The sequence below is a fragment of the Cynoglossus semilaevis genome, chromosome 5, assembly GCF_000523025.1.
Source record: "Cynoglossus semilaevis isolate Cse_v1.0 chromosome 5, Cse_v1.0, whole genome shotgun sequence".
NCBI lineage: Eukaryota > Metazoa > Chordata > Actinopteri > Pleuronectiformes > Cynoglossidae > Cynoglossus > Cynoglossus semilaevis.
In genome coordinates, this window is record NC_024311.1 from 10,158,183 (window position 1) to 10,171,604 (window position 13,422).

Below are 13,422 nucleotides of genomic sequence, written 5' to 3' on the forward strand. Positions count from 1 at the left end.
TATATATATAAATATATATTTATATATATATATTGTATATACAGATTGTCAGATTGGTGAAAAGTAGAGTAGAGTAGAGTAGAGGGTGAGGAGGGTGAGTCGGTGGACTGTGGTACCTGTTCTACACAGACAGACAGAGTGGACATGGGACTTGGACTTGGACTTGTTGGGTCCAGAACTGGGTCATTAGTGAAAAGTGCATATCTTTGTGGGCCGGCTCTGGTGACACCTCATCCTTACAGTCACGTCAAAAACAACACTCCCCCCTAATATCTCTCTCTCTCACACACACACACACACACACTCACACACTCACAGCATTGTCACCACACCATTGCTGCTGTAATTACCAGGGCGGCCTCTGTGGCTGCTCCTGGATGGATGAGCCCAGCCACGCTGGTTCACCCCTCCAGCCATAACTCTGAGGTGGACGTGGTCGTCTGCCTCCCGCTCTTGGCCACCACTCTGGTCCTCAGACGGCAAATTGGCCTGCAGAAAGACAAAGTGACAGGGTAAGACGCTCTACAAGCACTGAGTGTGTACGTAACACACACACACACACGGGAAACACTCCTTCACTGTTTGTTGTTATCCTGTCTCCAAGGACTCATCTGTTATAGACAGTCTGTTCAACTGATCAGTGGCCAGACTGATGTTTTCTTGAGCAGAGCTTACTCACACTTACACTCACACACACACTTACACTCACACACACACTCACACACACACTGATACATTTATCCTGCTGCAGAGACTTTTGACAAGTAAATATGGCAGACGAGCAGCAGCAGCAGCAGCAGCAGCAGCAGCAGCAGCCGCCGCAGCAGCAGCAGCAGCAGCAGGGAGGGCTACGGGAGCAAAAAGTGAAATCAAATGAATGATGACAAAAACAATAATGCTATGATGTAAACAGAACAATAACAATCAGGTTATGACACATGATTGTCAGGACAAAACTCTTTCTCATTTCTTCAACTGTTACGTAGTAAAGTTGTTAAAATAAACTCCTTTGTTGCATTCATTATTTTGTCAACATTAACCTGACTAAGATTTTCAACACATTTTTAAAATGTTTTTGTCCTACTTAGGAATGTTGACAAATCACTTCATTGATCCACAGCGTCCACTGTGACTCATCGGATAAAAGAAATCCAATCATTCGACAACCCTGGAAATCATTTAAAAAAATACATCAATAAATTAAAATGTCAAAATGTAATTTATTATAAAAATCAAATGCATTATTATGAGAGTTTAACAGGTGGTCCGCAACCCCTAGGAGGTACACTCAGGTAAACAACAACATGAACATGTGTATTACTTAGTAACACTGGTACATGGTACCAGGCCCAGGTCCCAGCCACACGCTGAAGTACGGCCCAGTACCGGCCGGGGGCCGGTAAGGCATGGCGCAGACACTGACAGCAATTACAGTTCGATTCATCTGTCTTTGATCAGAGCGTTCAACTGACGTAGTACCGGAGAACAAGGAGCAAAAGAAGCAGGAACGAGACGGAGAGAAAAAGTCGTAATGTAGCAGCAAGTGCCGTAAAACACCGGAGGAGACGACATGTCCAAACTTCTGCAGCGTGTGAGCGACGGAGCTCGAAACTTCCGACAGGAATTTCCACTCCGGCAGAAGTAGGTTTCACTTATCTTTTATTATTATTATTATTATTATTATTATTATTACTATAAGTTTATTATTAATATTATTATTCTAAGACTCGGAGAAAGTCACACACTCGCTAACGTAGACTAACCTGCTAGCTACGGAGTCGTTATCGATGTGGAAACATGTTCAGCTTAGAAAGTTCGCGCTCGTTTGTCAAGGACTTACGGTAGCTATGTCCCCTGGTCAAACCTTTGACTCATTCTGTCATCGCTCCATGAGCTGTGTGTGTGTGTTTTTTAAAAAATGCGGGTTTAACAGAAAGTCGTTGTCATGGTTGAAGTAAAATGTGAACACACCGCGAAGTTGGTTTTGCTTTGGTTCAGGTTTCTGTTTAATGTCACGTGTCGTGTCAATATCGCGTCGTTAAGGGGGAAAATAACGTATTTGTGTTTGGGTATTTTTAAACAAACATCTGGGTTGCGGACTACAACAGGGACGCACAATCAGGCTGCTGGTCCCAGAGACTTCCTCAGATTAGCCTAAAAATCTTATTGGTTGTTATATGTAAAAAACAAAATCTGAGACTTATCTCAGGGTTCTTCAAACACTCTTCTAATGTTAATGTTTGGTCATTTTCTTCCAGACAAGCTGATGAGAACAGGCAGACGGAGAACCAGGCAGCGATCCGGATCCAGAGCTGGTTCCGAGCCTGTAAGGTGCAGGCCTACCTGAGGTAGACTGTGTCCAGGTCTAAAGATCTGGTCTCTGTTAGTGACTGGGTTCTTAAGAATAAGACACCCCCAGCACCTCCTCCCCCAGCACCTCCTCCCCCAGCACCCCTAGTGCTTTTCAGTCGAGCTGGAGAGTAAGTGTGACGTGTGCTCTGAAATAAACGGCGCCATCTCTGGGCCTTTTTCTGTCCTGTAACCTCAGCAGCGTTGTGCAGGGTCAGCAGACAAAGTTCCAGACAGTAGGTTAATTCAGATTACTTTAGTTAATTGATCAATGCGTTAAGTGGATAATTAGCAACAGTTTAAGCTGCCTAAGTGCCACTGTGAGGTTGTGCTACACTCACTTTAAGCATTGATTTTCTGGGCATATAAATGGCCTTTAGAAATTGATGGCCTCCCTGCTGCAGGATTTAGACCTGCATTTAGAGTACGTGGGAGGATGAATACAGATTCATGTCACCCACAGACGGGGGACACAGTGGGAGGAGGAACCACACGTAGGACAGGAGGAGAACGCCTGGAGCTGCGGAGACGTTCTGTGTGTTAGCGTTTGTTAGCGTGTCCGCTACAAACCACTGATTTAAACTAATGACACAGACGACAATAATACAATTAAATCACCTCCACAGGAGGCGCTGTAACTAATTATTCTTGTTTGTATTTTCTAAATAATCTTTGACACAGTAGACTGAGTACTCACAGTCTGAACCAGGACTGCAGTAGTACTGTAGTACTGTAGTAGTGGAGCAGGTACCACTGTGAACAGGAAGTGTTTCTCAGACGTGGCTCTGATCATGTGACTTCATTACAGACATCTGCACCAGAACGCCATCATCATCCAGAGGCTGTGGCGCGGCTTCACAGCCAGGGCACGTTTCAGACAAATGGTGAAGGTGAGGGGGCGCTAGAGACACACTGTACAGCTATTGACTAGGATATGATGACCAGCATTAGAATTCAGTGGTAGTATTCCTGAAGACCTGCACAAATACTAGTCACTGCATTCACTCGCAGTACACACTGGGAAATTAGTACTCAGTAAATATGGTACAATGACATAGAGATACTGCGTCTGTACTGCAGCTGCTGGAATGTTTATGGAGAGGATGTAACATTAGGCAGCATTGCTGTGTGTGTGTGTGTGTGTGTGTGTGTTGGTAAGACAAGGCCCCATTTCCAGCATATTGCTTCCCAACTGCTTCTTAATTGAACAGATTGTTGACACCAGATCCAATACCCAGCGCTCTCACATATCATTTTCCCCTGGATTGAGTTTTGTAAACGTATCACAACAAGCTATTTATCATGTCTGCAAATTGACTGTTTGTTAAAGCATAACTGCCAGCCACACTGTTTGGGAGGCGTTCAAGAACTGGGGGAGTCGGGGGGGGGGAGTGTTTGTGTGTGTGGGTTTTTGGTGTTTTGGGAGGGAAGGCGGTGCAAATAAACGATAAGGGATGTGTCAGAGCGCACACACACACACGCACGCACACACACACACACAGACGCATGGCTGAAGGAAGTGTTGGCCTCTCTCTGGAAACAGACAAACACAGGTTTGAATCACTCACACTGCCACGGGGCACTTTTTGGAATTAGCCCTGAGAGATTCCTTCAGAGCGCCTCTCTCTCTCTCTCTCTCCCTCTCTCTCCCTCCCTCTCTCTCTCGTGGGCCTGGTCCAGTGTACCAGGCGGCCCAGACCCTCAGACTGAAGTGACGGTCTCCTTCCTCACTCCCTCTGTCTTTATTAAAGAGACACACTCAGATGTTAATCCCTTTAATGGCCCCCAGCTCTACCATTTGCACCTTCAAATGTGCCCCCAGTGTTAAGCCCCCAGCGTTTGGTGTGTGGCAGCTCCAAGCCCAGCCACACTAAATATTCTCTGGCCTTTTGTTATTCTCTTCTGGCAGCGCTGTCATTGATTATAAAATGTGGAGGAGAGCGTTTGGCCGTCATACATCTCCATTAGCTCAGTGTTTGACGACCATGGATTTTCTCAGCCCTGGTCTGTGCTGCTGTGAGAAGAGAAGAGAGACAGTTTCATCCTCTCTCTCCCTCTCCCTCTCTCTCTCATTCTCCATCCGCCTTTTATCATCCCTTTTTTTTTTTGATTTACTCTTCTTTCCTTCCTCCCCTCCTCGCCCCCCGACCCCCTTCCACTGGTCTATCTGTGCTGTCTCTGTTGGATGTATTATGTATAAAGAGGTTTTTATCTTTGATGCCTGCTGTGGGCAGATCAGAGGGCCGGGAGACGAGGGGTAACGCCAATTTCTCTGTGTTCACAGGCGGCATATTTTATCATGAAGATGAATTTCTACGAGGCGATGGCCATCAGGGTAAATATGATCACAGTGGCTTGTTTTAGCAAATGTGTGGTGGCGGTGGTGGGGCAGGGGCTTCGGTGTGAGTGCTGCCGGGGGCAGGGCCCGGGGCTGTTGAACACATTAAAGCATCTGGAGTCTGAGCTCAGACAAAAGCACCATAAATGAGGTCCCTGCTCCTGAAGGAAGGTGGTGCACTATCATGACCCCCCCTGCAGGTGAGAGTGGAGCTGCAGCGCTCCTCAAGGGTCCTCGGACCAAGGACCCCCGAACTGATGGAGAGATGGAGCAGCAGCCCCCACAACTCATTTCAGGTCCTGGCCCAGACTCTACCTTATCCCTCCTGTTGTCAAATCACAGATGAGGAAATTTCAAAAGGATAACGTATCAGGGCAATAATGGAAACCAATGTTTACACAGCACAGCCAGCATTTGTATTAGATTCAACAGCATTGATTTCAATAGTCAACAGAGGTCAGCAAGAACTGGGGAGGCGGCAATTACTTTATTTAAAATTATCTATTGACCCACAGATCGATGCTAATTCTCATTTTGCTCTTTGATGTTTTTGGCCATCCTGACTTTCCCTCCGCTCTCTTCTCACACTGATGATTATTTTACCTGCTGTTGTTGTAATCTCCTAATTAGTCTGAAGGACATCCACCCTTGGTATTAAAATAGTCCACTGGTGCGTCTGGGTGCGTGGCACCAGCTCATCTGCAGCCACCCCCCACCCCCCCATCTCCCCCCACAATCAATGTGAACCAATACAGTTAATGTATGAGGAGGTGACAGCTGCCGCTTCCACCTTGGGCTGTCCTGCCATGGTTCCAGGACAGAACAAAAAGTGCTCCCACAATGGTTTCTATGGCAGTCAGGAGGCACTGGGTTTAAATCAGCCAATCAGCTTCAACGTCAGTGTTGACGTGACGCCAGTCAAAAACCAAACACTGAACTGTCAGGAGGTTTGTAGATAAATTCAGATTCATAAAAAAAAAACAACTAAAAAACTGTGCCAATAGATGTTGTTGCCATAAGGTGGCGTGAGAGTCACTGTATATCATCCATCTTGGGACACATCAGTCTGCCTTTGAGTCACCGGGTGCTTCAGCCTTTCAACACTAGACACCCTGAGTTGAGTCCAAAGACCAGTCATGACTGTCACCTGGTGTTTAAGGTCCACACTTCATGGGACCATGTTTACTGTAGATAAACAGGTCCAGTTGGACAAAGGTGTCTTGTAACATTGGAACACATGGACTGACAACGACATGGACATGTTTGAGTCTACGTTTAAGTCTGTTTTAGTTCTCGTCCACATTGAAGTCCATGTTCTAATCTGTGTATGTTTTGTGTTGGGTGCAGATCCAGCAGAGGTGGAGAGGTTTCTATGTAAGGAAATATGTCCACAACTTCTACGCACGCCAGAGACACCTGCAGGTGGTTTCCAGGAAAAACAAACTCATCAGGTACAGAGTGTGTTTTTTGTACTTATAGATTAGTTCACAGTTATAGATATTGAATGGTTCTAGTTTAAGACTCAGCCGTGTCCCTGCTTGGACACTGTCCAGCCGTCACTGGACTTCACTGTAAACCTGCCATGTCTTTCTGTGATCATCAGAGCTGGGACCAGATGAAAGTTTTCATCTCCATTAATCACCAGGTTCTGGGCCAAATTAAACACAAATTCAAGTGTTTTGTGTACTTGTATTTCAGAAATACTGCAGTATGAACAAAGTGACTGGTTTACAGTGATTTGCTGTGACGTAATAAAAACTGTTAATGTACACACACACACACAGAGAGGCCCTCCCCCACAGCATTTGGGGGTGTGGTGATGAGGTCCCTACACTTCCTCAGTTAATGAGATGTTTCTTCAGTTCTGCTGAGGTCGTGATCAGTTAACGCCGCAGCAGCAGCAGCAGCAGCAGCAGCAGCAGCAGCAGCAGCATTTCTGTTAGACCTCCTCCTCATGTTGGCCGCTAAGCCCCTGGACTGCACACCACCTGATCACTGCCCACTTCCTAATCCAGCAGCACACTGTGTGTGTGTGTGTGTGTGTGTGTCCAACCTGCTGCATCAATTATTCAGTTGGACTAATGGACCCATTTAACACCCACTTATGGGCCGGGCCTGGGAACGATAGACACGTACGTCTGTGACTCTGTGTCTGTGACTCTGTGAGATCCCCTGGTCAGTCAGTGACTCAGTCAGTGACTCAGTCTAGAACATGGTCAGTGGGTGAATATTCAAATATTCATTCAGAGTCAGTGAGTCATAACACTGTACATTAGACGTTTTTTCCTCGATGACACAGAGAACGTTCTTTTATCCTGTCTGATGTAGAACATGGTGAAACGACAGAACTGTTAGAAGGATGATTTGTTTTTTTACATTTACACCGATGTGTTTGGAAAAAAGAAGCAGAAATGAAGTAGAAATCTACAGAGTTGTTGAGATCAGTGGTGGAGAACCTTACGGTTCTGAAGTTTGGTGGGATGGGGCTGATGTGGGGCGAGAAGGGGCGGGGGGGGGGGTGGTGTCACTGCTGCTGCCACCAACAGACTATTGACTGCATGGATTAGTCTTCTATCAGCCATAAACAGCTGGCTGATGATTAGCAGCTCCGTCAGATAAATAATTCCTGCTCCAGAATCTTTGAACTTCTTCAACACAACTGAGGGAAAACAAAGCCCTGGGACAATTTATAGACTTGGAGATGTTCTGCTGAGAAACCACACAATTTCCTTTTTCTTCTCTTCTTTTAAAACCCAACACACACACACACACACACACACCCAGTCTTGTTTTCATCCTTGTGTGTGTGCTGCTCTCAAGGACGTTGATGAAAGAAGAGCAGCTGTGGAGGAGAATCAGGAGGTCTGAGCCTGATCCAGTTTGGGTGGACACAAACCTCCTCCTTTAGACTGATTGGATACATCTATATTCAGTCTGTGTGTGTGTGTGTGTGTGTGTGTGTGTCTGCATTATAAAAGCTGCAGGGAACATTTGGACTCAGTTTGGTTCTATTACTGTTAAACTTGAACAGTTGTTATTATTATTTGTCAGTGTATGGAGGGGGGTCGGGGGGGTGCCAGGGGTCAGAAATGTGAAATGATAAATGAAACTCATCAGGTGCAGTCGGCCTGGTCCAGATGTACCAGTTAGCTCCTGTCAGTTAGCCACACAAAATGTCCCGTGGCCCAGCTGGACGTACCAGGTGACGCTGATCTACAGACAGGACAACAGACAGGTCCACCTGGACCAGTGAATCAACTGGAACGGTCAACAACACCCACTCACCCAAAATGTTTTTAAACACCAGTGTATGAACGATGGGACTTGAACTATTAATGACTGATTTATGAAGCGAAAATGTTGAATTCATTACAATTCAAATGTTCAACCAAATAACTGACGTGATCTCTGTAGCTATGTACAGGTATGTGTGTGTGTGTGTGTGTGTGAGTGTGTATGGTGGCTGACCTTTGCTGACCTTTGCGTCCTTTCTCGGCTCCAGTGTTATTAATTGCTGTGTAGTGGACAAAAGCCAAACAGATTTGTAACGTCTGAAGGTTGGTCCATCCACGTCCACCTGAGAAGACACCGGACACACCGCCTCGTTAGCCCGGTCCACACCTCACACAGAGACGCGTCTGTGTGTGTGTGTGTTGAAATCTGAATTTGTGGGGTCTTATACTTATATGTACTGCAGTACATATACTGCAGTACATTACAGTAACGCTCATTACTGTCCTCAAGTCCTTGTCTTTAATTCCTGATGTTCCACCTGCACTACCTTTGTTGACCACTAGTCAGTCTTGGTGTGTAGTACTAGTACTGCAGTAAGCTGTTGTTGTCCCTGCAGGGCGGAGCTGAGTGAACTTGAAGAACTCCAGAGAAGACAGAGAGACTGCCTGGAGGTCATAAAACAGCAGACGGCCAACGCCCACCGAGCCCACCGCCTGCACCACCTCCTCAGCACCAAGCATGTGGGTGATACACCACCGCCCGGGTCGCGACCCCAGTGTGGATGAACAACCTCGGTCAAAGTTTGTGACATCAGTTAGACTAGCTTTAGCAGAGGTGGTCTACAACCACCAGGTCCAGACCGGTGCTGGGTCAAAGGTCAGCAGGTATAACCACCAGGCCCAGACTGGTGCTGGGTCAAAGGTCAGCAGGTATATGGCCCAATACCTTAGATACAAATCAGTCTGCGTTTTACTGGATTTAAATGGAAAGTTCCATTTAAAGTAACTTGAAGTACTCCAGCCTGAGAATATGGTCTGACCTGTACCGTGACCTCTGACCTCATTTGTTTTCTTATAGAACTCTCAGTCCAACACACTCTGACCTGTTCTTTTACTTTACCAGGAACAATTGGAACAATTAGTTTTAAATACTTTCTCAGAAGGAGGACCATTGTCAACGTGTGTGTGTGTGTGTGTGTGTGTGTGTGTGTCTTCATGTCGCTGATGTGCTGAGTGGATTCTTTTAGTGCTTCCCCCTGGCACAGGTATGTGTGTGTGTGAGAGAGAGAGAGCGGGAGAGAGACTTCCTACTGTGATCATAATGAAGACAAAGCACACTGGTCAGTGTTGATTCAGCACCACCCTCTCTCTCTCTCTCTCTCTCTCTCCCCCCTCTTTTCCTTCGTACTGCTCAGAACAGCTCTGTCATCGTTCAGTACTTTCATGTTCTTCCATGGTCACAAAACATTCTCATCCGTATATATATGTTTATAAAGTAAACATTTTGTCAAGTCATCAAAAGAAAACCAACACCAGCTGGTTCAGGTGGTGTTGGTTTTTCCTTCTTCGTCTTCCTCGTCTCCGTCCTTTGTCCGTCTCCTATCTCTACCTTCCTCTTTGTCTACCTATCCCAGGGAATCTCTCTCTGTGGCTCTGACCTTGTCAACAGTGAATAGATGGTTCTCCCACACAGTTCATCCTTCCTGACTTCGCAGAGTTGGCCCATGCACACACACACACACACACACACACAGAGAGAGAGAGAAAGAGAGAGAGCTTACTAAAAGGCCTGAAGTTGCAGTGAGACAGTGAGACAGTGAGACAGTGAGACAGAGCAGGTTTGTTCCGGGGTCAACATCATTGCTCTTCCCACAGCTAGGCTACTTTTGGTGTGTGTGTGTGTGTGTGTGTGTGTGTGTCCCTGTCCTCTGCCTGCTGTGTGGTAGATTAAAGACTAGAATCTTCTTTTCTGAAGGATGAAGATCTGGTTCTCTGTGTTGTTGTCGTTCTACTGTGAACATCTCTCCTCAGGAGAACGTTACTTCGTTCGACTCTTCTCCAGAGGTCATGTGACCACGTCAGACCATGTGGACCAATGAGACTGTGTCCTCTCACACAGCACTATCTACGTCATGTGACTGGAACCACACTGTCTCTCTGGGTGTCCTCTCTCTGACGTACTACTCACTAGCACAGTGCTACATGTATCACACTGCTAACAAGCTAACATGTCACTAATATGTACTAGCACATGACATGTTAATCCACTACATTAGGCTGCTAACTGGCTAAGTCCTAGCAGTCTGCTCACGCTAATGCTACATGTGTTTGTTGCTAAAACAGTTCTGTTAGCAGTCTAAGCTAACCGTATGACGGTGTGGGTTTGATAAATGACCAACATTCACTTGGACTAATGTCTGAAAACAGCTCTGAGCTCCAAGTCTAAACAACTTTACATCACCCCCCCCACACACACACATACACACCCCTCCCCCTCCTCCCCCCTCTCTCTCATTTTCCCTGTCTCTCTTTCTCGTTCTCTCCAGCGTCCAGGGGTCTTCAACTCTCCTTTCAGGCAAGCCCCCCATGAGACGGAGCTGCTGCTTAGGCAGGTCAAGTACCAGCCCCCCACCAGAGGAAGGACTGGTCTCGTGGCCATTCCTGACCCAACAACACCGGTGTCCCCTGAGAGTCCCCGGTCCTCCTCCCCCTGGCCCACACTGCCCCCCATTGTTAGCAGGAAGCAGCAGGTGAGAGGGTCAAAGACAGGCGGTGCAGTTGAACCGGCACACACTTCATGTCTTCACGGTTTCATGTCCTCACTACACGACAGACCACGGAACACTGGGCTGTGGTGAAGGAAGCACAGACACCAGGAGCTGACACCCCCCTGCTGTCTGTACTTCAAACATATGTCTGTACAAACATATGTATATATTTGAGTTGATGACGTTAACATCTGTGCTGAGAGTCACATGGTTCAAAGTTTTGTTTTAATTTTCAGTTGTTGCCCCTGGTTCTGGTTCAGCCACAGTTTGTTCAGGTTCAGGTTCTGGTTCTGGTTCTGGTTCTGGTTCAGGTTCTGGTTTGTGATTGGACTGCTGCAAAGACATGTTTATATATTTCTCTGAAATGATGTAGATATATTTGTCTGTCAGGTAGGACTGGGATGTCACACACGTGTGTGTGTGTGTGTGATTGGACTGCTGCCTGTTCAGAACAGGAAGCCTGCTGGTTCCTCCTCCTCCCTCCCCTCCCTCCTCCTCCCGCCCCCTCCCCTCCTGTGATAAGTATCTAATGTGATGGATAAGGTTGAGGCTGTGGTCAGACCAGACCACTGATCCTGTGGTGATAGGAACAAGGACAGGCTCTTTGCCCCCCCGCCCCTCAGTCTCTCCCACCTCCAACCCCATCTTCTCCTCTGTGTTGGGACACAACAACAACTGAAGGTCACGACAAACAAAGCCACAACATTTGACCGAGTCTGTAACAGATAAACAACTTCAAAACAAACAAACAAACATAAATAAACAGCCGCAGACGTTGTCCAAATCAAACACCTCCATGGACGGAGGAGACAACCAACCGCGTCTCCGTCTGTCTGTCCAAAGACCTTTGAACCCCATGTTGACCTGGTCCAGGCGGTGAGAGTGGGTTTGTGTGTCTGTGTTCTGTCGTCATGTGACCTGAACCTGTTCCTCTGTGTGCTGGTGCCGGTGTTTTCAGGTGGTGTTCAGACAACCTGGTGAAGTGTGGCAGCAGTGTGTGGACTGTCCTCACCTGACGTGTCTGCCGTCTTCGTACTCACACCTGGAGGAGGCCACCCGGCAGCTGCAGCTCCATAGATCTGTCAACCTCCACGGTGACAAACTGTTGGAACGAAACACAGTCAGACAGTGAACACCTCCTCTAACAGTCAACCAAGCCTACACCCCTGTGACCATCAACACAACAGCGCCACAGTCTGGTGACTGGTGCTAACCACTGTCACCTGTTTTATATACTTTAATAAATGTGTTTTGGTTATTTTTTATGTGTTCTCTCTGTATTTTCTTGTTTTCCAGGACTTTCTCTTTATGAAATATTTACTAGTTAAAAAATAGACCCAGTAGGTGGCAGTAATGCAGCTCACAACAGTCAGATCTGCTGGTACAGACCAAATAAGAAGAAAAGCCAATAGTCTGTCAGATCTGCTGGTAAAGACCAAATAAGAAGAAAAGCCAATAGTTTAGCTAACACTAACGTAATGCTAACGTAACTTATATAACATGCAGCTAATTTGCTGCATGCTATCTGCTAAAACACGCTACCATGCTAGCTGCTAAAACAGCGCTACAATCCCAGATGCTAGTGCGCCTTTAATGACATTGATGACATTGTTTTAAGTTCTGACCCCGTTTACAGGATTAGAGTAATATAATTGAATGCAGCAGTAGACATAGGATGGGGTTTTAAATGTGTTGTTAGTGCCCCCTATAGGCCAGGGAGGAAAGCTACACACACAATGTGAATAAACACTAAAAACCATATGGAGTGAAAAAAAAAAACTGCAGACTTTACCTTTAAGTTTATTCACAGTAGACACAGGTTCACTGACAGATACGCACTCAAACTACAGATTACTACAGTAGTACTGTAGTATGAAGTGAATGGATGACAGTACAGGGGCAGTTGGGGCACTTCCACAAATCAACATTTTACTCTTTTCTCCACTGATGTCGGACATTTAACGACCAGATCAAGTCTTCAGACCAACATCCAACTGCATGAAAGAAAAACAACTTTCACCTTGACCCTGATCCTGAGGCCAGCTCAGACAACCTGACCTTTGACCTCAGCTCCCAGTGAAGTTTATCTCTGAGCTGTTTGTGATTGGGCTCAGTTTTTTTTCTTTTTCTGTTGAAGACCCTACACCCAGAGATGACGTACCCTAACCCTTTCAACATGAACAAATTTGTCAAAAGTGACAGCAATTTAATAAATAGCTGTTCTCCATCTCACACACACATGCACATCCAGCCACGCACATGCATGCAATTCCCTCTCGTGCCCTCCGCTGCCCGCCTTCTCTCTATAGGTAAATGAGGTATATGAGCGAGCGTGTGTGTGTGTGTGTGTGTGTGTGTGTCATGTGTTAGCGTGGGCGCTGCAGTCTGGTCCAGGCATTAGGTAATTGACTGTGTCTTTGCTCAAGGCCTTTCATGGATCACGGTCCTTTATTAGCTCACTTCCAGCACACTCACAAACACGCACACACACACACACACACAAAGTTTCCCACAGCTTCATTCCAAGCTCACACGCTCTACCCCCAACACAAGTGCCCAGACCCAATTGCCCGGAAACAAGGAGTGAAACAAGGGAGAAAGAGGAGCAGAGGAAGGAGGCGAGAGAACGTCAGGAGAATGAACTGACATGGCCTCAGGAAGTGGAGATAAATAAGTGCTGTGAGTGGGTGCCCGCCCACAGTGGGATCTCCCGCTGCTGACAGCAGTGCACTGG

General features: G+C 46.6%; 1 protein-coding gene and 1 long non-coding RNA gene across 5 annotated transcripts in view; one reads left to right on the forward strand and one right to left on the reverse strand.

Moving 5' to 3' along the window:
• The window catches only part of LOC107988571 (uncharacterized), a 10,353-nt gene extending 8,952 nt beyond the window's left edge, over positions 1 to 1,401 (reverse strand). For 2 of the 3 annotated variants that reach the window (XR_001760050.1, XR_001760053.1), the window contains exons 1-2: positions 1,322 to 1,401; positions 351 to 489 (exon numbers count right to left, since the gene is read on the reverse strand). This is a non-coding gene — a long non-coding RNA (uncharacterized LOC107988571). Of the gene's footprint in view, positions 1 to 350; positions 490 to 729; positions 812 to 1,321 lie in introns of those variants that run through there. The other variant, XR_003049782.1, reaches the window with a different exon arrangement.
• A 36-nt stretch (positions 1,402 to 1,437) lies between these two features.
• Positions 1,438 to 11,953, forward strand: spata17 (spermatogenesis associated 17). 2 transcript variants are annotated; one of them, XM_008310406.3, is made up of 8 exons: positions 1,440 to 1,641; positions 2,259 to 2,348; positions 3,158 to 3,239; positions 4,634 to 4,684; positions 6,035 to 6,138; positions 8,538 to 8,661; positions 10,467 to 10,670; positions 11,647 to 11,952. In XM_008310406.3, the coding sequence occupies exons 1-8, from the start codon at positions 1,571 to 1,573 to the stop codon at positions 11,818 to 11,820; spliced, it is 900 nt and encodes a 299-aa protein (XP_008308628.1). In that variant the 5' UTR covers positions 1,440 to 1,570; the 3' UTR covers positions 11,821 to 11,952. The 2 variants fall into 2 exon arrangements, with proteins under 2 accessions (XP_008308629.1, XP_008308628.1); XM_008310407.3 differs by lacking the exon at positions 4,634 to 4,684 and having other exon boundaries at positions 1,438 to 1,641; positions 11,647 to 11,953.
• Positions 11,954 to 13,422: the final 1,469 nt, after the last annotated feature.